Genomic DNA, 23742 nt, shown 5'->3' with positions numbered 1-23742 from the left:
TTAATTAGACTGGGAGGAATTTATTTGGGGATCAATTAGAAGGAGCTAATTTGGAGAGGCAAGAGGAGGCGTGTCAGCCCCCCTCTGGGGCTGGGGGGTTCTGGGTGGCCCTCTCGAGGGGAGGGGGAGGGGTGCCCAGCTCTGCGACGGCGCTGACGGTTCTGAAAATAAAGACACAGGGGCCCCAAGGGGCCCCTAAAGTGAGGTCCAGCGCTCAGCTGGGTCTGTCCTGAGGAGGGTGGGGACTCTGGGGACATAGGGGATGCTGTGGGGATCAGTGTGAGAGCTGCCACTTCCCAGGGGAGCCTGACATCTGCCCTGGGCTCCGGGCAGCCCTGCCAGGGCAGTGAGACGCTCACCCAGTGAGATGAACGGGCAGGTTGGATGTGGATTCCAGCCCGGGGTATCTGCTCCCCTCTCCCCTGTGGCAACCCGGCGGCCCAGCCCTCTAAGTCCCTGCACCGGCAAGCTGGGCCAGAGGCGGAGGGGGCAGAGTTCGGGGCCAAGGGCCTCCGTGTGACTCCCCTCTCCAGCAGGGCCTTCTGGCCGGGAGAACTGAATCTGGCACCCCACTTGGCCACTCAGCAGACCCCACCCCACCATAGCCTTGCCCCTGGTGGCCACCTGTATGATGTGAACACTCCCTCCCTTGGGGGAAGTACAGGCTGCCTCCGTTCTGGGACATTTTGCCCCTCCCAGGGAGAAAAATTCTGGGACTTTCAGGCCTTAGAAAGCTTGGCTGTCTGTCTGAGGGCTGATGGGCCAAGTCTGGGGGCTCCGTTGGCAAACAGGAACGAACAGCAACGGGTCCTAAGCCCATGTTTGTCCTGGGTGACCCGCCAGCCCACCCAGGACCCAGCGCCTATCTGCCCGTCACAGTACCCTCGCCCCCCCTGGCCTGCCCAGCTCTTCCTGGCGGGCGCCCCGGCCGCGGCCTACGGACCGCAGAGCCCTCACCTCCAGCCCTTCTTCTTAATGACGCTCCCCAGGACCACTTCCGCCCTGCAGAGAAGACCAAGACGTGGGGTTTCATTGCGGCACAGTGGAAACATCAAACCCACCCTGTGGTGACAACGGGCCCTTGGGTGCCTCAGCCAGGCACTTCACGCCTGCCTTGGCTCGGGTGGCTCATTCCAGGGAGAGGAGAGGGCCTGGGAGTGGCTGGGGTGTCCCCTCAAGGTGGCTGTGGGCTGTGGCCCTGCGGCTCCTCAGGGAACGAACAAGACATGCCCTGCTCAGCAGGCCAGAGGCATCCTGCTTCCCTGGCCCGCTGGAAATTCACCCGGGGAGCATCTGGCAACATTGTGTGAGTGAAGTTTCCTGACAACTGCATTTTTCAAAAGGTTAACCGTTCATCAAATGCATCCTCTGTTTTCAGAGACAATCAACACGTACTCAGGGCCAGGAGCTGGATTCCCAGCGGAATGCGTGGGTGCACAGCGTACACCCGAGGGTGAGGGTGGCCTTCCTGTGTGTTGCCTTTTAACAACAGACAGACAGATGATATGCTGACCGCTGTCTGTCCTTTTTAGCGTCACTCTGGGCCCTGCAGCAAACTGGGGCCAGCCAGGGTCGCGGGGGGCTCTCCCAGCCTCTCTGGGCACTGCAGCGCTCTATTGACTTGTAAGAACTTTCCGAGTGGAGAAAAATGTTTCTGAGCAGAAAACAGCAGACAGAGAACATACCCAGTGCTGTTTCCCAGTTATAAAAGCGCCTGAGTCATCAGCTCAAAAATAACGGGCTCTGACTGGCAAGTTGCTCAGCATATATTCTGAATGCTCTTCGTTTACCGCCAAGACACACAGAGATGCACTCAGCTCCGGGCCTCTCCCTTTCACTCCTTGGCGCTTCATTCCCAGGACGAAGCATCAGGAAGGCAGAAAGCAAGCGGTGGTCCTGGGACGACAGACGCTATAGACAATGAGTCAACCGAACCCTGTGGCTTGTAGCTGTGGTGGCTGTGAATTGGTAAGGCTGACATCTGTCCAGGGGGCACAGAAATATTGCAGCAGTCCGGGAAGTGCCCCCATTCGCTGCAGCATGAGAAGCAGGGGGACTCAACAAGACATGCATTCGGCAGTCTGGCTGGTGAGGGGCCATGCCTGACCCACCACCCGCCGGAGCTGCCTGGCAGCCCTTTGCCTAGAGCACTGTGTCCCGGCCTGTCCTGACACACAGTGCCCCATTTCCGCAGGTGGGCAGCTACTGGCACTGAGGTCCGAAGAGGGGCAAGGGGGCAGGTCATCTCTGGGCTGCACTGAGAAGGAGCTGCAGGGGCCAGCAGAGGAGGGCAGGGCAGGGTGATGGCAGGGGGCTCCAGGGCCACAGTGGCTCACAGGGAGTTGCTCCAAGTCTTCAGCTTCTGGCAAGGGGCTTCCGAGAGGCATCGAGGCTGCCCAGGAGCCAGTGTGCTTGCCCTGGCAAAGCAGCCCTTGGTGCCCAGTTAAGCAGGAGCAAGGGAAGAAGACAACAGACATGCAGAGTGTGGCTGCTGTGAAACGGAGATGCCGGTCACACAAAGGAGCGGGGCGCTCTGGAGCGGGAGGGGGTGCGTGGAGCTGCCCCGGCACGTTCTCCTGGACGGCAGAGACAAGGCAGGAGCAGGCCAGGGAACAGGCTCGGGGGCTTGGGCCAGGGAGCGTCTGTGGGCTTGGCACGGGCACTGGGCTTTTCCACCTCTGACCCTTCGGCTTAGCTCAGCTCTCTGGAAAGCACTTCAGCTTGATGGGACGCGGCTGCCTGTTTGGAGGGATCTGGCGGTGGGTTGCGGCATCCAGCAGGGCAGAGGGCTGCTGACTGGGGCTGGAGGTTTGAGGGTCCCAGTGGAGGCCCTTGGGGTGTCAGATTCTCAGGCCCTAGGTGGGGACTTGAGCTGGGCTCCTGATTCTCAGCACTCTAGGCCCCGTTGCAGGCAGCAGGTGATGACCCAGAACTGTGCTGGGCAGGTGCTGGCCCCGCGGTTGCCGGGCACAACTCGCCAGGCTGCTGCCAGCCCAGCTGATGGGGACTTGGCTCGCCCCAGGCAGCAGGACCAGAGGGAGGGCGCACAGAGCCGGCGGAAGACTTCACAAACAAAAGCTGACTTTTGGAAACCCTACGCGGGAGAGTGGATGATTTGATTACAGCCAGTCTTTAAAACTGAAGCCAGCGGCCTTGGTGAAGAGGGCTTTTACATAATTGAGTAGGAAGCTCACTGCCAAGATGGGAAGTGCTTCCTAGAGCGCGGGCTCTCCAGCTCCCCTGTGCTGTTCCCTGCAGCCCTCGGGGCACCACTAAGACGTGAAAATGCCAGGTGCGTGGGTTTGCCACGGGTCGCAGGCACGGAGGACGACAGCTTAGCCATGACTGTCACCCAGCAGAGCATCTTCGGTGCTGCATGGTGGCGGTGGTCTCCGTGGTGCCTGGACACACAGAAGCTGAGCAAGTGGCCAGTGCCAAGTGTCCTGTGATTTTGGCCCCATGAAAATACCCCCGAAAGCCATTTCTAGCTCAGAAAGGTCGGCAGCCGTGGGTGGCGCCGCTGTGAACCTGCTCGGGAACCAGCGGGGCAGGAGCACCAGCAGCTCCCACCCTCCCAGGGCGCTGCGGCCTGCACCACCCACTCCCCAAGAGACAAGGCACGTACTTGCCCGCCGCGTAGACTTCTGCGGTATCGAAGAGGTTGATGCCATTGTCGTAGGCCAAGGTCATTAGCTGCTCTGCCATCTGAAACGAGAACCCATGGCTGCTCTTGGGCACTGTCCTGCCGGCCCAGGGGGGGTGCCTGGAGGCTCCAGCTCTCGACTTGGGAGGACCCTGTGTCCAGGCCTTGCACCCAGGGCCCCTCTCAACCCCTCCTGCTGCAGGACAGGCAAACAGGCAGCTCTCAGTAATGGACCCACAGAGAAGAAAGAAGACAAAGCTAATGAAGACACAGCATACAGACTGAATTTCTTTTAAGCAGGGACTCCATCTGTTGGATCGTCAAGGGCCCAGCACCTATACTAGGTTGAACAGTGTCCCACCCCATATTTATGTCCGCCCAGAACTCAGAATGTAAGGAAATGGGGTCAGTGCAGACGTGATTAGTTAAGGTGGGGCCACACTGCACTGAGGTGGTCCCTAAATCCATAGGAGTGGTGTCCTTATCAGAACAGACATGCACACACAGGCAGGGGTCATGTGAAGATGGGGAAGAGACTGGGGTGACATGTCCACCATCCAAGGAGCACCGGTGCCAGCGGGGCTCACGGAGGCCTGGAACGGCCCTGCCTTCAGAGCCTCGGAAGGAGTGGGGCCCTGCCAACACCTAGATTTTGCATTTCTGTCAGAGAATAAACTGCTGTTGTTTTAAGCCACTCCGTTTGTGGGACTTTGTCACGGCGGGCCCAGGAAATAGCACAGCATCCGACAGGAGCACAGGCGCGTTTGGCAGAAGGAATACTCTCTAAAACTCTGGCTGGGAGTGTCCTGTGGTCCCACCCCCAAATCCTTCCCAGCAGCTGCGTGAAGATGAGGACGGTGTCATTGTTTGCAGATGGAGACACCGCTGTCCCCAGCTAGCACCCTGTCCTCCGCTGGCTTCTCCAGTGCCCCAAAGGCAGGGGCTGAGGAGTGGGTCCCGGTCTGAACACACCACCGACCAGGCTTTGCCCCCCAGGCTGCTGTAAGGATGAGTTAACGCTCCACACTGACTGGTAGTGGGGGCAAGGGTCAAGGAGCTGGCGGAAGCCCGCCTGCAGCTGACAGCCCCCTCCGAGATGCCATAGAGAAGGGGCCCCCGAACTCTGGGGTCCTCTGGACAGTGCAGGTGACCCTGAGTGTCCCCAGGGCAAACTCCCTGCCCCCACTTCTCAGAGCTCAGCTCCAAGCACCATGCCTCCCTCCCCAGCTAGCCCAGGGGATGTAGCCCTCAAACACCGTAGGGCTGAAGGCCAGCCTGGCGGGCAGTTGCGATCTTCTCGATGCTGAACTCAGAGTCCTCTGAGGCCAGGCAGGTATTGGTGCCTATGAGGATCACAGATGGCAGGAGGGGGTACATGCCCAAGAGCTGCCTGTGGGAAGGTGGCCTGGCGGGGCCAGATCCCTTGATTTTTCAAGAGAAGCCAGAAATCCAGGGTATTCTGGAAGTGGTAATAATCTTCTGATTTTCAGATGTTGGCAATGAGCCCCAAAGATTTCCGATACCAAGCAGGCCAAAGCTGGTCCATTAGCTGCTGTTGTCTGAGTCAGAAAGCCCAGGCAGGGGCTGTAGGGCCAGATGGCAGATGACTGTCCCTGACCCGCACAGGGCTGGCCGGCTCCTCTTCTCCCTCCCGTTGGGCGCTGGACACAAGAACAACTGTACCCAGTGCGTGGAGGCTCCTCTCCTCCTCCTGGGCACCTTGCTCCGTCTCCGGGCTCCTTTCTTCCGTCTCCAAGGCTCCAGGCTCACGAGGCTCCTTCTCTGGTTCATCCTTGCCTCCATCCTGACTTTTCTGGGATGCATCCCACCCAGCCGCTGAGCTCAGCACAGGAGAGCGCTGGGTGCTGGGCCCTGAAGGGGCCTACAGACAGTGTGGGGGTGCCCACTGCCTCCTGGGGAGGGTTGTGAGTCGAGGTGGGGCAGGGCTGGGCTTTTATTTCCATATTTCAGACCCCATGTAGTTCCTTACTCCCCCGTCTTGCTTACAAGGAGTGTAGCACACCTTCTATGCTCGGCTTTTTTCACTTAACATCCTGGAAATCAACCCGTATCAGTTCTTGGAGATCTTTGGTTTTTTAAATTTTATTCTATTAAAAAAAAAAACTTGGTAAAATATACACTGCCTGAAAGTTGCTGTGTTGCCGTGTTGAAGCATCCACTTTAGTGGCATTAGGCACATTCACGTGGCTGTGCAGTCGTCCCCACCACCCGCTGCCAGAACCTTTTCATCTTCCTAAACTGAGCTCTGTCCGCATTCCTTTCCCACCTCCTGTCTCTTGAGTTTGACTCCTCCAGGGACTGCACAGAGTTCGTCCTTTGTGACTGGCTTACTTATTTCACTTAGAATGATGCCCCCAACGTTCCTCCATGGGGTAGCATGTGTCAGAATTTATGGGCGGGTTTTGAAGGGTGGTTAGGAGTCTGTCAGGTGGGGAGACTGGGTGGAGCTGGGGACCTTGCAGGCAGAGGGGCTGGTGTGCTGGTGGGGCGGGCTGCCACACCTTCGGGATTCCCATGGTGTGCTTGGGTCAGACACCTGGAGCCCTCCTTCCTCCACCCTTCTCTCACCTCAGCATGAAAACCTTCAGCCTACCCTGTCAGCTGCCTGCCCCAGAGTCTGACATCTCCTGCCCACCTCCCCTGCGCCCACCTGGTCCAAGCTGGGCAACTGCAGCTGGGCTTCTACGGCAGCCTCTAACCCTCTCTGTCCTGTCCTCGTTGCTGACACCCTAGCCAGGCAAAGCGTGCTTCCAGGCCCTCCCCACACCTATCGCATCAGAATCTACATTTTAACTGGACCTCCAGGGAATCTGTGCAAACACCACAACCTGAGAAGCACCCCCCCAGATGGGCCATCCTCAGCCCAGCAGCCCCAGCCGGAGGGAGCCTTGTAAGAGTTAATTTAAGTTAAATTTCCTCTTTGATAGAACCCTCCAGGGGCCTGCCATGGGTGTCTGAGCCAAAGTCCCCACTAGACCTGCTCCTTCCCCTCTGACCCCATGTTTTGACCAACTCTGCTCAAGGGTCACAGAGCCGGGCACACGCTGTCCCTTGGCCTGGCATGCGTTCCACACGATCTTGTGGCCCGCACACTTCCACCTTCCCTGGCCACCCTGCATAAAAGGCCCCCAGTCCTCCTGTCTGTCTTCTCTCTGCTCCACTAAACCATGGCTCCCTGAAGGTATCAGGTCCCTGGCATCTTCGAAAATGTCACCTTAGGTAGAAAAAGGGCCTTTACACATGTGATTAAATTAAGGGTGTTGAGATGTGGAGATTATCCTGGATTTCCAGGTGGACCCTAATGCCACCACCAATGTCCTTAAAGAGGGAGGCGGCGAGAGACGAAACATGGGCAGGAGAGAAGGGAATGTGGCCGCAGCAGCAGAGACAGGAATGACGTAGCTGGAACTGAGGATTCCCAGCCACCACCAGAGGCTGCGGGGATGAAGAAGGGTCCCCCCCTTGGGCCTGAGACACCTGGATTTGAGCTCAGGGACACTGACTTTGGACTTTTGGCCTCCAAGGCTGGGAGAATAAATTTCTGATGTTTGAAACCCACAAAGCTGATGGTTGTTTGCTGCAGAAGCCCCAGGACACCGAGCACCCTACACTGCCCCTTCACCCCTGGGGGATGAGGCGTGCTGACCGCCCCTCTCCACAGAGAGCGCAGTCCGAGGGCCGGGACCTGGCGCTCAGCAGGCGCTCAGCAGGCATGCACTGGGCGGCGAGCGTCCTCTAGCTGCTCTGGGGGCCTCCAGACCAGGCCTCCACCTCCTCGTTGCCCCATCCTCTCCTTGCTCTGCTCTGCCCGCTCAGGGAGGCATGCTGTCCTCCTGGTCATGGAGAAGGAACCAAGGGCCTCGTGGCCTGGCGGTAGATCGTGGGCCTGTGAACACACCTAGTTCCCCGTGGAGGAGAGAAGCTGGCGAATCTGCCGAAAGCAGGCCTCGGAGGCCCCGGCAGAGCCTGGGAGGTGGCAGCAGGCTCTGACCCAGAGGCAGCCCTCCTCATCTCACCTGTCTCTCAGCAGAGAGACATAAGCACAGTCCTCATTACCAAGGACAGCGCCTTGGGCTAGAGGGAGAATGGGGCCATTGGAATTTCAGGCCTGTGCAGTTCGTTCTTTTTCCACTGCTAGGACTTTGGTGTAATCCTCCTTCCAGGCTTCTCCGCAGGAATATTCACGTTTCCTGGTGCCCCTGCCAGGCTACCACACAGACGGCTGTGCGCATGCACTCTCAGGGTCTGTCCCCAGGTCATCCTTCAAAACGTGGCTTCTAAAGACTTCTGCCCTGTGGTGCAAACTGCTTTCTGTAATGGAGTCTTTGTTTTGTGACTCTGGTTATTTCCAATGTCAGAGACCCAGAAACTAAAGACAGAAGGAATCTGAGGGCTGCCTCCCTGTCATGTCCCCAACCCCGGAGACAGAATCCATCCCTCCCCAGTCCGGGTACCCCAGAGCTGAGAGCTGGCTGTGAGCTCTGAGACAAGGGTGCAGGCTGGGGTCCCCCTTCACCTCCCTTCAGGTGGGCCTCGGGCACCTGCTCAGTGTCCCTGGCTCTGTGGGAGTAACGCCGCCCGTCTCCCTGGGTTGACAGAGGATTGGGGGCTGTGATACATGTAAAATTCTTAGCCACTATTGAGATTTTTATGCCCTTGAACATGTGCTCTTTAGAGGTGTTTTCTACCTGAGCAGCTGTGGGAGGCCACAGAAAGGGCCCTGAGCGAGAGGTTGGAAACCTGACTGCCCAAGGCAGTTCCGATACTTGGCCACGTGATTTCAGGTTCACTAACACGTTCCGCTCTGCCCGGCCCACTGCAGCCCCAGAGATACTTGCAGACAGCTACCGAGACCCCATGGGATGCGGGGGCCAGGGGACACAAACCTTTGCTGTAAAGGGCCAGAGAGTAAATATTTTAGCCTTTGCGGGCCACATGGTCTCTGTGGCAACTGCTCGACTCCGCCTTTGTATCGCTGAGGCAGCCGCAGACAGTATGCAAACAAACAGACATGGCTGCCTGCCAATAAAACTTTATTTACAAAAACGGGCTGCAGAATTCAGCGAGGCAGAGTAGATGAGTGGTTACCAGGGGCTGGGGAGTTACTGCTTAACGGTACAGTTTCTGTTTGGGGTGATAAAAATTTTGGGAAATAAATGTGGTGATGGTTACACAGCCAAGTGAATGTACTTGATGCCTTTGAAAATGGGGAACATGAGAAACGTTACGCTATGCATATTTAACCACAATAAAAAATGGTGAATGTGGCAAATTTTATGTTTCATATATTTAATTTCAAAAAAAAGAAAGAAAGGAAAGGAAAAGAAAAAACTAGGCTGGGGGCCCGATTCGGCCTGCAGGCTGTGTTGCTCGCTGCCTGTCTCAGAGTCCTGCCACGGAACACCCCTGTGCCACAGTAAACCCACCTCGTTTGTGTCTCCCTGGCCTCTGGTCATGGTGCCTGCACGTAGGAGGCAGCTCTAGAGACAGGACCCTGTTTCTGGATTCCTCGGCATGTCAAGTGCCTTTCTTTGGACAAGGGTTTAGCAAGAAATCTGGTGCTCCAGACGGGGCCACCTATCTGGAAGGCCCAGTGGACCCGTGGCCTCCCTGGGTTCAGGCAGCACACGTGTTCCTCGGCAGCCCAGGATGGTCCTTGATTCTGGGTGGCGCCAACCATGCCGGCTCAGACTGAGCAGGCAGCCAGCTACAGAATAAAAGCCCGGCATTTCTCCTCTGCACTGTGGAGAGGTGGGCCCCCCCCAGACTTGGTGCATTGATTTTTTTGGACACCAACTGTAGGATTTAATACAAGAATTCTGCTTGCTTCTTCACTCAATCATTTTTACCTGGCAGGACCCTTTAGAACCCAGAATCCATCACCTGTTATAACCATTGTCGTCCCAGCTTTGTGTCATCTGGAAATGACTTACAATATCGTCACACATGTCACTATGTCCCTGATGGAGACATGGTAGAGGCGGAGCCAGCCAAGGCTGCCATCAGATCACTAATCAATTCTCTTTGGAGGCGAAGGGTCTGTTGGTCACCTAATTGGATGGTTACCATCCAGCCACTTGTCTGTATTCTTCCCACAATGACAGCACACACAGGGTAGCTAATGACTTTTAGTAATGATGTCACACTTCACAGAATTCTCAGAAGGGGAACAGGCGGGTCAGACGTGACCTCGCACCACATGGGCTCCAGGGCCCCGGCCTTCTATGCGTATCACTCAGGACCAAGCTGGTGGCTGAAGGTGAGACAATTCCCTGCACCACAACATCTCCTGACTTTACCCTGAGACAGCCCGGGCCTAGCACCTCAATGCAAGGGCAAGTATCTCAATAACTGGCTACTGTCATAAAAAGAAAAAGGAACAGAAGCATCTAGAATTAAATGCATTTAGATTTGATGGAAGCAAGGCTCTTCCTTTGAAAACTAACTGAGCAATCACAGCTGACAGGCCTGAAGCGAACTCGTTAACTTTTAAGTGCAACGTTTCCCACCGTAAGTGGGGCAGACACGCAGAACTCCCGGCAATGCCACGGTACTCATTCCCAGGACAGTTGCTCCCTGCCCACAGGCGCACACCAGCCTGGGCATGCACCATCCTCTCCAGGACAGACCCGGGGATGCTGGCAGCATGGGACCCCCAGTGTGAGGAGAGAAGCCCCAGCAGGTACTTTCTAGTAACCCTGGGAAACGGGCCATTAGGAGCTTGTAGATGTGAATTTAATGTCTTCAGCTTGCTGCAAAATTTGCAGAATCTGCATTTTAAATGAACTCAACAGATATTTATCAAAGTTTCACATTCATGTGGCCATACTCTGGAGGAGCAGCTTAGAAACTGCACAGGGCTTTGTAATTTGGAAAATGTGCACTCCCTGAATTTTCCTGGCTGACGGCAGAACAGGTGTCATGCAGGTGAGCAACCTGAGTTTTGGGCCTTTAGGGGACATGCTGAAGCCCCAACGCCCACAGTTGCCCCAGCCTCTATCTCCTTTTGCCACTGCAGCTGAGGCCCACCCTTCCCGGTGTTCCAGAGGGCAGGGCAGCCTTGAGGAACAGGAAGGACACGCAGCAGCTGCTGTGTGCGCCGGCTCACAGGTTCATGCGGCTGCCTTTACTGCATGCCCTGGCGTGGGCAGCCCTTGCTGGGACCTGGGGGGGCCCGAGGGGACCCGGCCTTACCTCATCGGTGATCTGGCCTCCGAAGGTCACCCATGTTCCTGGAAGGAGACACACAAACTCAAGTCAGCGGACCTCCCCAGGGAGCCTGACTTCCCTGGGGTGCTCGGACCTCAGGCTGCAGGGGTCAGGGCAGCCATAGGACATGCTGGGCATGTCCTCAGCATGTGTAGACACCTGGCCTTCAGGGAAATTCTCTCTCTTCAGGGGCCGCCGAACCAAGTGGACATTAGACAGGCAGTCAGCTGCAGGCCCTTGGAATGCTCTTTGGGGCTCAAGCTGAAGCTGCTCCTCTATTCCAGGGACATGCTGCAGGGTGCCTGACGAGGGACTGCTCCCTGAGACCTGGCCAGGTCTCAGTCACATCCTGGCTGTGTGGGTGGGAGGCACCGTGCACACCGGGCGGTACAGGGACAGCACCACTTGGGAACAGGTAAAGAAGAAAGGGTCAATCCAAATGCCCTTTCTGAGGGCGCTGCCAGGGAGAGAAGCCACCCTCCAGGCACGTGTGGGTTCAGAGCGCTCTCTGATTTTCTGGTGTGGGGCGGGGTGTGTGTGCAAAGGGCCCCTGGTCTTGCCTCGCTTCCCCTGCTGAGGCTGTATTTCCAGCTCCGTCCCTCACCTAGGGTCTCCTCTTCCTGGTTACCATGGCAGCTGAGCCCCCCGCCAATCCTGGCTCTGGGTGCCACCTACCCCCCACCCCCGCAGCCTCTGCTTCCCTGGGTGGCGCTGGACCAAAGGGCGCCCACACTCACCAAGCCCCAGGCAGGAGACCCGCAGGCCTGACTTGCCCAGGTTCCTGGAAAACAAACGTGGTGTGAGTTCTTGGTGGCCGGACAGTGCTGCCAGTCAGTGCCCTCAGTTCCCGGTGCCCGGCCCTCCCCACCCCTTCAGCCCAGTCAACACATCTTCTGAAGCTCTGAAGGCCTTTGGAGAGCGGCCTCTGCTCTCTGGCGGCCCCTGGCATAAAGGGCCAGCTGTCCACCCACACACCAGACGGCCACGTTGCTGGGACACGCCATGCTGGTACCACGGTGTGGCCTGGGAGCCACCTCAGAGAGAGAACAGTGGGATGGACGCTGTCGTGTTTCAGGGGTTTGAAACAAGATTAATTCAGGCTTAGGGGGCCCGGCCACAGGGTGTTTCCACGTTGGAAGCTTCTCTTTCTTCAGAGTGTCATGTTTGTGATTTTGTGTATCCTGGCTCCCTCTGTCTGGAGGTCAAAGCAAAAGTTAATCACCTGTCACCTGGGGCTATCGGCCCAGTCCCACTGCAGTAGGAATGGGGGCAGATGGCTGCTCCGTGGTGGGTGTGTCTCCAGCCCCCATGGTGACCCACCTCCAGGGCAGCATACATCCTGACCAGGCCTGGGGGCCACAGCAGCAGGGCCACCCAGGACTCCATCATGGGCCACCAAGGCGCCTCCCAGGGTCCCCATGAATGGGCTGTGGGGCAAGTAGGGTGGCAGCACCCTGACGACCGGGATGTCTGTCTGTCCTGGCACAGGCTGGCTAGAGCTGCGGGGACAGCAGCCAGCAGGGTGGTTCTCAAACATCCTGTCACCGATTTCCCCGACAGCTCTGTGGGGGTAGGCGCCGTCCTTTTTGTGATGTTCCCATTTTACGGGAGAGCACACTAGACCTGCCCAGGAGTGCCGGGGCGGCAGTTCCACCAGGCGGTCGGCTCTGAACCCTCCCCACCATGGTGGCATTCCTCCCCCATTTATGGGGGACACAGGATGTGAGTTGCTCAGACAGTGAAATTTACAAGTGGCATGGTGGGAATCCACTCCCTTATGGAACTACCTCTGGCATCGCAGTCCTAGGAAATCAAATTTTGAGAGCCAGAGAGGGCCCCCTGGCATTTCCCTGGGGCCACCCCCACTTAAAACTTCAGTGGGTGTTGGGCCCCCAGTTTCTCCACTCAAACCCACCCCTCTGGAAAGCTGGCATGGGGCTTGAGCCAGACCCATCCCTCTCTGACAGGGGCCCACTTTGACCCTCTGCAGCCTTGGTTTCCCTGCAAGATTCCTGGGCCCCACCCATATTACAGGGCTCGTGGATGTAACAGACTTGTAAGCAGTTTGCAAAGTTTGATGTGTTGCCAAATTTAAGGCAGTTCTAGATCACCCCGCTTGTTTTTCAAATTTCCCATTAAGGTCAGCCCAGCTGCTGGCCTGCTGTCCCTACAGGGAGTGCTGGGGCTTTTCCCTAAACGTGTAGGTAAGAACAGCTGGTTTCCCCTTTAGGGTGGGGAGCGGGTTGGGGCAGAGGCTCTGAAGCCAGGGCTCACGTCCTGGCTCCTCCTTTCTAGCTGTATACGCTGGGCTTGTTAGGTGACTGCCCAGGGCCTCAGTGTGCCCATCAGCAGGATGGGCTCGCAGTGCTGCTGCTCTCAATGGGGCTGCCATAAAAACAGAAATGAGATCACACGTGCACCTGAGCGCATTGTTACAGAACATTGAATCGGCATGTGTCTCGTTTCCCAGAGAGACAGACAGCTCAGAACACGGATGGAGGCCTTGCTTCTTCTGTGAGAAACTGCCAGCATTGCCTGTATGTTCCAACCCACAGCAACTTGCCCTGGGAACTGCTAGAAAAAAACGTGCAATGTGTAACTCTGTGCTGTGTGTAGCTTAACTGATGGTGGGAATCATTTCAGAATATATACATGCATCAAACATTACATTGTACATCTTCAACTTATACGATGGTGTAAGTCAATTATATTTCAGTAAAACTGGGAAGGATACTTAGAATATTCTTGATGTAGCTTCAAATTCGCTATTAGAGATTTATAATATACCATGTGTAGGAAATCTAAGGGCTGAGTAGTTAAGGACACTATTCAGAAGTTTTCTTTCATGCTTAGAGCATGTTTGAATTGATGTTGCTTGCTAAGTCGAAAGTTAGTTTATGCTCTGTTGTGTTGAAATAAATTAGCATTAAAGTAATTAAAAAAAAAGACAGACCCAACTAAGTCATCTATAGACCCTGTGTCAAGCCAGGTCTACTTAACGGCTTAGGTAATTTTTCCCACACCACCTAGGAAGTGATGAGAAATTAGAATGTTGCTTATAAGCCTAGCCTGGTAATGCAGCCGAAAGGATTGAAGGTTCTGATCAGTGGTTCTTAATTGTTCAGGCATAGACCCCGTTGAGAAACGAATAAAGGCTATAGATCCCTCCTTAGAAGTGAGCATGGACAGGAAACCCTCAGAACCTTGTGTGCAGTGCCTGGGGTTCACAGAGCCCCTGAGCACCTGGTCTGCATTAATCCAGGTGCTAGAAGGGAGGCTGGGCCCCTATCTGCAAATCCAGCCCGGCTTGTGGCCTTGGGGGGGCCGCTTTCTTGGCCAGGCTCTGTGGAGCGCCAAGTTCCAGGTGTGGTGGCCTCCTAAAACTCCCCTTTTATCAGCATGGCCTTCTACCCAATGCCAGGGCATGCTGGGTGTTCAGGGGGACGGGGTGCTTTAGCAACAGGCAGGGGCACAGAGCACTGGGCCGAGCCCTCCTATATCTGTGGCTGAGGGGGTGCCACCCTTTGCCCACCAGGCAGGCCCAAAGTTTCCCTGTGCCAGGGTGGGGATCCAGGGCGTGTGGCTCTCCGGCTTCTCACCCACCACCCACAGGAGTTACTAACAAAACTAGGACACCGTGTGATGCTGTAACTGCCCCGCCAAGTTGTCTCCGCATTAGAATGACGGTATTAGTTCTGCCATCCTTGCCAGGCCTCAGGAGAAGGAATGAGAAGGGACAGCGTATCTCCAGGCTAAAAGCTTTATAAGTAAGGCTGCTCGGCGGGGGTGGGGAGAGCGCCAGACACAGCCTCAGCGGGGCCGGGGCTAGGAACACGCTGCCATGTGCAACTTTCAGGATGTGAACGTCGTTCCCTACACGTTTTTCTCCGCTAATTCAATTATAAAATAGCTGCCTAACTCTCTACACCCAAATAATGTGGGTCTCTATTACTTTGCCTCACATGTGTCCTGTGGGCTGGGAAAATGCCAATGAGGACTTGGATCGAACACCTCTGTTGGAGGAAAGCAGGACACCCATCATGCCCTTCCTGACGCTCTGAACCCGTAAACCCGTGTCTCAGACTCTGGGCAATCACAGATCCTTTAAAAATAGTTCTTGGCCTTTAGCTCCAGCCACGTGGGAGGACACACATTTGAGCAGGTATGGAACATATCCTGGGTGGGCTGGTCTGATGCCCAGGAGCTGGGAGGTTCCAGCCACTGTCTCAGATGTGTGGGGTGCTTATCTGTTTACATGTCTGCGGGGTCCCCAGGTTTCAGGTCACTGAGGACGGGCTTGGGCTTCTTGGGCTTTATCTTCAGATTTCAGCAGCAGCTGCAGGGCCCCAGAGATGCATGTTGGGGTGACCGAGCCGAAAAGCCCAGGCCCTGGGAGCAGATTCCAGGCTTCCCCTTGCAGGGCTAGGTGGCCCCTTGCCCCCACACAGAGCGCCCCTGGGTGCTCTGGCAGGAATGTGGCACCCTGGGGTGGCTGGAGGCCTCCTCCTGGTCCTGGAGCAGCGGCTGTGAAGGGCCAGCTCCTGAGGAGGTGAGCGGAGTTGGGGGCAGATTAGGATCAGGCCCCCCCACAGCCCCACCTGCACCCTGGCTGTGGCCCGGGGACAGTCTTTATGGAGCAACCAGGTGGGGAAGGCACCCTGTGGGGAAGGCTTCGCACGTGTGGGGGTACCTATGGGGCAGGAACCCTGAAGGGTGGGCCTGTCATGGGTGGGGAGGGTAATCCATGTGGCAGGAACGCCGTAGGGTATGAACCCCATGCTCAGCAAGGGCACCCAATGGTTTGGATTCTGGCTCTCATTTCAGCCACTATGAAACTACATATCCTAAGTGGGTATGAATCCCCCTTCATCCCTGACACCACCTAGAAAAGCTTGCCAGACCCTGCTACATGTGAGGACAGATGGGTGCTCTAGTTAGGAAGTGCTGGGACCTGAAACTAGTCCTCGGACTGCGGCCCTCCGACCCAATGAGCTCCCCCTTTACTGTCATGCCCTCCTTACTTCCTGGATATGCCACATACATGTGCCACATACACGCAGACACCCATGTATGTGCACACACATGTATACATGCACACACCTGTGTGCAAATACACACAGGCACCCTCACATGCACACACATGTACACATATGCACACATTAAGGCGCATATATACACTTGTGCTCACATGCACACACATGCATGTGTACATATGTGCACAGGTAGCCTCACACACACACTTACACACACTTATCTGTCTATACATGCACGCAGGTGCCCTCACATGCAGCTATGTGTACATGTACATACATATATGCACAAAGTGCCCTCACATGTATGCATACATATATGCACGTCCCCTCATACACACACATACTTGTGCACATACATGCACAGGTGGCCCCTCATGCACATATACATGCACCTATGTGCACAAGGCACACACATGTAGGCACAAATATATGCAGTGCACCACATACACATGTACAACTCACAGATGTAAGTGTACCTCACACACATGCACATATATGCACTGCAACCTCCCATGCACACGTGTACATATACATGTGCACATACATGCACAGGTGGCCTCCCATGCACACACACATGTACATACACACACATGCAATTTTGAGCACTTAGGCTCTTTGAAATGCATTCCATGGACTTAGGATCTTAGCAGCAAATCATGACAGCTGTGCTTCCCACTAACAGTGCTTCCTGTTTTCAGAAGTGGTCTCATTTATATCAACTCCTTTGCTGATCCTAGGAGTAACTTAAATGTTGCAACAGGTCGCAGGTATCTAAACTAAAAAAAATATATATTTTGTTTACTTTAAATTTTTGATCCTCACTTAACAAAAGCTAAAACCACCATGGTTTCTAGAACAGAGAATTCCATTCTGGATTGTCCCCATGGGACTCAGAGGATGGGAACAAAAGCCTTTTCCCCAGAGGCTCATAAAACAGTATCAAATGTCCCCCAAGGACCCAGGGAAGGAAGGGACACAGACAGAGATGCAGAGGGACTCAGCATTGTCCCAGAGCTTGTCTCCAGGAGTCACGGGACTTGGATACACTTCTCTCACATGAAGTCTGACCTTTGGGCATTGGTTGGGGGTCAAGCTACATATCTCAGCTGTTCAGACTGTTACCTCAATGCTGTCAAGTTGACACCGATTCCAGCTAGAAACCCAGACATTATCCTCAAATACAACTAATTATCCTCTGGCTTTTCTGAGGCTGGTGGCCCGTGACTGTCACTGAAAGCAGAGTTGGGGACACTTCTCCGGGAAACCTGGGAACCTAACTTGGCTTTTCCAGCCTGTGAGATTGTCCTGCTGGAATCCCCTCTGCAGGGACACCACTCTTGAAGTGTGATGCGCTCTCTGTGTAGAAACGGGGAGAAAGGCCGGACCCCTAGCAGGGCGCCCTGCCCCCCTGCCCCCAGGGGCCTCTTGTGAGAAGCAGGAATGCTCTTTTTCCTCCTAGGTGCACTCACCCAGCACCTGAGCCAGGCCCTGACCGGGCAAGGAGGACATGCAGGGAACGGCAGGGTGCTCCCTACCCCCGACCCTCGGGGTTTGCACCCTTTCCACACGTAAGTCATGGCAAGCAAACTTGGGGCCAGGTGGGGGGCTGAGCCCAAGCAGAGGGACACGCACAGCCTGGGTTGAGCCCTTGGTGGGAAGGAACCAGGCCCGGGGTCTGGCTCGGGTTGGGGAGAGATTAACTCCATCACACGGTTCACGCAGTGGACCCTGACTATCAAACCAAGGCTTGTCATGGGGGCTTCGCTGCAGAGGCACCAGACCACACATGGGGCATCTTCCAGGGCCGATGCCCCGAGGCTCCCAGGAAAGGGAGGCATCATAGAGTCGGACATGGCAGCGTGACTGTTGTAAACCACACCTCTGGCGCCCCCCCCACCCCAAAACCAAGAAAAGAAACAAACAGGCAGAAGGAAGGAAGAGAAGCCACCATGCACCTTATCCCTCTGATTGAGGAGGGACCTGGGGCTGACCTGAGCCCCGGTTTCATTCCGCACTTGGCCCAGCCAGGGCTAGAAAGAGCCCCTTCTGGCCTCTCAGTACACAGACTGCCTGATGACGGCTTTGCAGACTTGAAGGCTCTCGCAGGTGGGGGTGGGAGGGAGGGCCGCCCCCTGCGCGCAAAGCCACCCCGTGCCTTGTACCTATATTTCATCCCGGGCTGCTTCATGCCGATGTTGCCAGTGCACGGGAGGCTCTGCACCGACAGCTGTCCCAGGCTCCGGGCCACCATGGCCACGGCATGGGAGCGGCCACGGGTGCCCGGGCTGGGGCTGCTGGCCACTGGCCGGCCCAACCGCTCCTCGGGGCTCTGGCCCTTGAGGCTGTGCTCCGAGCACACGAAGGACACCTGCATGCCGAGGCCGGGTGCTCAGCTCCCGGCTGTATCTGCCCTCCTTCCAGGCTCTGAGGTCATCTGTCCCCAGAATCCTTTCTCTGCTGGCCTGGGACAAGACTTTATCCCAGAAGGCTCAGAAGCTGTGGGGTGTTCCTTCGGGACCGAGGATTTGCGAAGGCGGCGATGGAAAAAGCCCGTGTGGTCTTGGAGGGTCCAGAATCGTGCTAGAAACGACCTTGTCAGAGCGCAGAAATGGGGCGAGGGCGCTCCTCTCCCACTTCTCCCCACTGCTCTGGCTCCAGCTGCCTGAGCCCCAGCCCAGCAGTGTGGGCAGGGCTGGGAGGCAAGCTGCTCCCCTGCGCTCTGACGGGAGAAAGGGGGTGCCTCCGTCAGGGAGGCAGCCAGGGGGCTGAGCAGGCCGCTGCCTCTACTCTCTGGGGTGGCAGTCAGAGGGTTTCAGGGAGCAGCTGTTTCTCCAGGCTTCCCGAACCTCTTGGAGGCAGCCTGGCATCCAACTCCAGGCTTTGCACACGGTGGGCTTGGTGGGAGCCCAAGTCAATTAGGTGACCCGTGAGAAGCGCAGGAGGCGTCTGGCGATTCATTATTAATGAAGCGGATGCACAGGCTGCCTGCCCTGCCCGTTTCCCGGGAGGCCAGCACTGACTGCTTCAGGCTGCCAGCCGCTCAGCCAGGACCCACGAGCAGGCAGCCTGCCGGATGGAAGGCTGAAGTGTGCAGCTTTATCTGCTGTGGTCTGTGCCCAGGGAAGTGGGCCTTCCACCAGGGGTTGGCACAAGGGGGCGCTGAATCACCAGAAGTGTGGAGGAGTAAAGACCCCTCTGCCTAGATGATAACCACACAGCAGACCCTAGGAAAGAAACGCCGAGGGACCAGAGGCCAGACAGGGTCCAGCCCGGTACTCAGTGGACGCTTGGTAAGTACTGCTGGGGTGAATGAATGAATGCGTGAATGGAGACACCCCCGCCATTCCCTCTCCTTTTCCTGCTCATGGGCTCAGGTTGAAGTTGGGAAGGAGGAACAAAGCTCATGGGGCTCCCTTAAACCCAGAGCGATGCCCCTGTTGGCCAGAGGGACTGGCTTTGCCTGGAGCCCACCACGCTTGCTCTGCAGGGCAGGCCCTGGCCAGCACTGCCCTGTGAGACCCTGCCCTGTGCGAAATGTTGGGGAAGAGCACAGAAAGGGAGGCAGGTGGGCAGCGGGCTGACTCAGGCTTTGGTGCTAATATGCTGTGTGATCACAGGCGGTGTCCTGCCCTCTCTGGGCCTCTACTGACAAAACGAGGGGCGTGGCCTGAGCCGCTGCTCTGTGCCTCCCAGCTTGGGCTCCACCCGGAGAGGTCCTGGCTGGCGCAGCGGAGCCTGCTCTCCGTCCTGGCCCTGCCTTTCTCACACAGAGATTGGGCATAAAACTGTTTCTGGTCCTGGCCTCCCTGCCCCAGAGCAGGGCAGCCTCGGATGGATGCCTTCCTCTCTGAGCCTCTGTTCTCAGCGTCCAGGGCAGATCACAGGGGCACGTCTAGCTCACAGGGCAGAGTGCTCACGGCAGGCTGGGGTCCTCGGTGAGCGGGCCGAAGCGCGTACCCCCAGGCCCTTGGCGCACAGGGCCGGCTTTCTGGGGGTGGGAATTCAGGTCCATCCCCCACCGGGCCCCGTAAGTGTACCCCTTCCTTCCTCCCTGGGAACCTGGACCAGGGAGGAGAAGGCCTGGGAGGCCACAGCTGGTGCCTCTGCCAGAGGGGCGCTGATGCCACCTACGGAGGCCAGCAGGGGCCCGCAGGACCCACAGACCAGCTCTGTCTCCCTCTTCCACCTGTCCACATAAGCCACCGCGCCTGGCCGGTCTGGGTCTCTGTGCCCAGGGCAGACTGGGCCCTCTCTGAGTCCCTTGGGTGGCAGGGTGTGGGAAGGCAGAAAGGCAGCCTGCAGGGCTGACCCCACTCCCTAGCTAAGCGCCTCCTGAGCTGGGTCCCAGCGCTCAGACAATGGGCCTGGCCTTCAGGGAGCCCACAGGCCTGCTGCCGATGGCAGAGGCAGCCTCTGCTCCCCACCCCCAAGGGCTCATGGACTTCAGTCTAGGCAGGATTGTCACAGCCAGGAACCAGGGGAGCTTCTCACAAATGCAGATTCCTGGGCCCCACCCAGTCCTGAATCAGCGCTCTGGGGCTGGGCCTGAGAAGCTGGGTTTTTATCAAGAGCCCCGAGTGGTACCTATGCACCTGGCCTAGGGACGTGGCCTAGGGAGCCCCTTGTACACTTCTCTGTGCTCTGGTGAACCAGCAGATCCCATGAGGGCTCGCATCTTACTATTCCCCGGGGTCTTGACCAGAGGGTGTGCTTTAGCACCAAGTAAGTGAGACCCACAAAGACTTAGTCGCTAGAGCGTGTAAAATGCCTCCTGCCTCACCATACAACCCAGCAATTCCACTCCTAGGTATGTGCCCAAAGAACTGAAAACATAGGCCCCCACAAAACCTGGAGCACAGATGTCCACAGCAGCATTATTCACAATAGCCAAACAGTGGAAACAACACAAATGTCCATCAGCTGACAAACGGGTAAACAAAATGTGGTCCATCCATACAGCGGGATGTCACTCAGCCATATGGAGGAACGAAATGCCAACACATATCACAGCGTAGATGAGCCCTGAAAACATGACACCAGGTGGAAGGGGCCCGTCCCGGAGGGCACCCGTCGTACGATTTCATTTACATGAAATGTCCAGAGCAGGTAATTCCGTGGAGACAGAAGGCAGGTTAGAGGTTGCCAGGGTCTGGGACAGTGGGAGTGTGGAGTGAGAGGTCATGTGGGTACAAGGCTTCTTTTTGGGGTCATGAAAATGTTCTAAAGTTGTGGTTGTTTTTGCAAAACTCTGAATATTCTGAAACCGCTGAACTGTGTACTTTAAATGTGTGTATGGCACATGAATTATATCTCAAAAAAACTGTTATAAAAAAGTCATCAGCTTCAAAAGCCTCTGGGCCTTCACCTTTGCTGTTCCCTGTAGACGTGCCCTTCCCATTTCTCTGCCTGTGAGCTCCTGGTCACCCTCTCACATCAGCTCAGATAGTCCATGTGGTGCGAAGCTACCTTCCAAGCACCAGCAACCTCTTCCTTCTCCAAGTGCTGCCAGCCACACTTCACCCAGTGACATGAGGGGGCTCGGAGCCAATTGCTGGGTCCCCTCAGCGAGAAGTGCCCCCGCCCCAGCCAGCGGTAGGACTCCCACGTGGGGCCCTGTGCCAGAACCCGGCCCTTGCCCCCACCCTTGTAATGTGTCGTGGGGATGATCGGAATGAATATTTGAACTCAGAACTCTCATGGGGAATCTGGGACAAATGTGCAGAATAGGTGGGCAGGTGGGTTTTCAAAAGCTGGACAGAGTCTAATTTTCCACTTACTCAAAACAGGGATCACGAAGGGTAGTATTTTCAGAAAGTTGTACGAATCAGATAAGAGTAGAAAGCTGAAAGCAAGCTTAAAAGACTTGACAAAATTAAATGTCACCTCAAAAGGGTCTCTCGTTTCGAACATGTTTAGGCAGAGATGAGGGTGAATCCAGATACATGCTGGTCGACTTGAGGCGGGGCGGAAACATCAAGTGTGCATGGCTGATTTTGACGCACAGCAGATCTTGGGGTTCTTTTTCCACCTCTCTAGTATCTGCTGCTGTGGAAACCAAGTGGCCAGTTGCTGCTGTGGTTCCTCAGGGGCACGGCCACCCGATGAGAGCGCTGCTCTCTGTCCACAGAATGCCGCTACAGAGAGCTTCCTGGGATGGACGCTTCTGACTCAGCTGCCTGGGTCTGCCCAGGAGGGCATGGAGGGGCAGGGAAGCTGGGGCCCAGCCAGGTCCTTTCCCCAAGATGGTGCCCATGGTGGCGGGAGGGGGCGGACCCTCCTTGCACAGAAAGTGGCTGTGGAGGCCTCAAGGCTGGAGCGGAAGTCTTAAAGACGGCTTGTAAAGGCGCAGACGGCAGAGCAATGGGCTCAGGTGTGAGGACGGGCCGCTGTGCCGGGCAGAGACGAGGCGCCTTTCGTGCCTTGACAGCGCTGAAGAAAGCATGGTTTGTACTCAAGATGCCTTCCTGCCCAAGGGAGGGGGCAGGTGCTGAAGAGTTGGGGTCTGCCTCAGGGGAGCGGTGGGATGGGAGGCCCTTGGCCCCTGAAAGGTCTAAGTGCAAATGGTAGCAGACCAGTGGCCTTCCTGGAGGAGGTATCATCTGGTAGGTAAAGAGCCGAAGAGCCCTTGAGGGCTGAGCGCTGAGTGTGGCTTCCTTCCGGAGCTCACTCCCTAATCCTGTCCTGTGCTGCCAGCCATAAAAGGAGCAAAAAGTGAACCGGCTGAAAATCAGCCCTTGTGCTTCTTAGCTGCGGTCATGTGGCAGCGATTGTGCGAGTCCTGAGAGAGCACTTCCTGTCCCTCTTCTCACTCGTCCTCAGAAGCGCTCCTGACGCTTAATAACACCACCACCCACAGTGGCCACAGGACCTACACTTAAATGGCGCCTGCTGCACCGGCCACTGTGCCCAGAGACATCCATGAGGCCCAGGGAGGCCCGGTCGGCCAGGCTCATGCTGGGTCCGGCCTCACTGTGAGGGGGCGGCAGGCAGGAGGCGAGCCACGTGCTGTGCGGACCCTGCCCTTCCAGGTGGACAACACAAAAGCAACCATCCTGGGGTTGCCACCCCATCCTTGCCGGAACAAAAGAGCCTCTTGGGGGTGGATGCCCTCAGATCTCTGCGTAGGGGCCTGGGGATCTGCACTGCTCACAGGTATCCCATCCCATCCCCCGATTCCCATGGCTGGGACGATGCGGGAGGCACTATGTGGTGCTGTCATCCAGGCCACCAGCACCTGAGCCTGGATCACTGGCCCCCTCCTCCTGCCCCATTCCAGGCAGAGCAGCCTGGGGCGGGGAGTGAGAGGCTGCTATGTCCTCATAAAGCAGGGAAGCTGGGGATGTAGGGGCCTGAGACCTGCAGAGGGACGGCCATCTCCAGGCCCATGGGGTGGCGGCTGCTGCCAGCAGGAGCAGTCCCTGCATGAACAGGCCACGGGGAGCTGACATGGAGGGCCGGGCGGGTGCCCCATGGAGACCCATACGAGATCCCGCCCCCGCAGGCTGGCTTCCTCCCAGCCCCATTCATGGTTTGGCAGCTCTTCCAGGACGACTGGCCGGTCTAGCCACCACCTTTCCTTCCACATCTGCTTGTTGCCCACACAGGACACTGGGGAGCTGTGTCTCCAAGTGCAAGATCCCGAAATTAGGGTTTCTCTCTCACCATGAGCCATGCCTGGAGCTTTGTGTTTGTCACTAAGTCAGCCCTAAGGGACGATTCTATGAGACAGTGACTATAGTCTCCACGTTCCAGGTGAGGGACAGGTGTGGAGAGGCCGGGCGGCTCGTCCGAGGTCACACAGGTGGCCGGGGAGTTATGCTTCCTCCCCAGACACCC

At 56.7% G+C, this 23742-nt stretch overlaps 1 protein-coding gene across 5 annotated transcripts in view; it reads right to left on the bottom strand.

The window, feature by feature from the left end:
* KCNAB2 (potassium voltage-gated channel subfamily A regulatory beta subunit 2) overlaps positions 1-23742 on the bottom strand; it is an 84460-nt gene that overhangs the window by 13543 nt on the left and 47175 nt on the right. For all 5 annotated transcript variants that reach the window (XM_017653819.3, XM_017653821.3, XM_017653823.3 and 2 more), the window contains 4 exons: positions 11611-11654; positions 10859-10896; positions 3626-3705; positions 958-1002 (listed from right to left, as the gene is read on the bottom strand). In XM_017653819.3, the coding sequence (XP_017509308.1) occupies positions 958-1002; positions 3626-3705; positions 10859-10896; positions 11611-11654 (207 nt within the window). The remainder of the gene's footprint in view (positions 1-957; positions 1003-3625; positions 3706-10858; positions 10897-11610; positions 11655-23742) is intronic.

This window comes from Manis javanica, chromosome 4 (genome assembly GCF_040802235.1).
Source record: "Manis javanica isolate MJ-LG chromosome 4, MJ_LKY, whole genome shotgun sequence".
Taxonomy (NCBI): Eukaryota; Metazoa; Chordata; class Mammalia; order Pholidota; family Manidae; genus Manis; species Manis javanica.
This window is presented reverse-complemented; position numbering and strand designations above follow the sequence as displayed.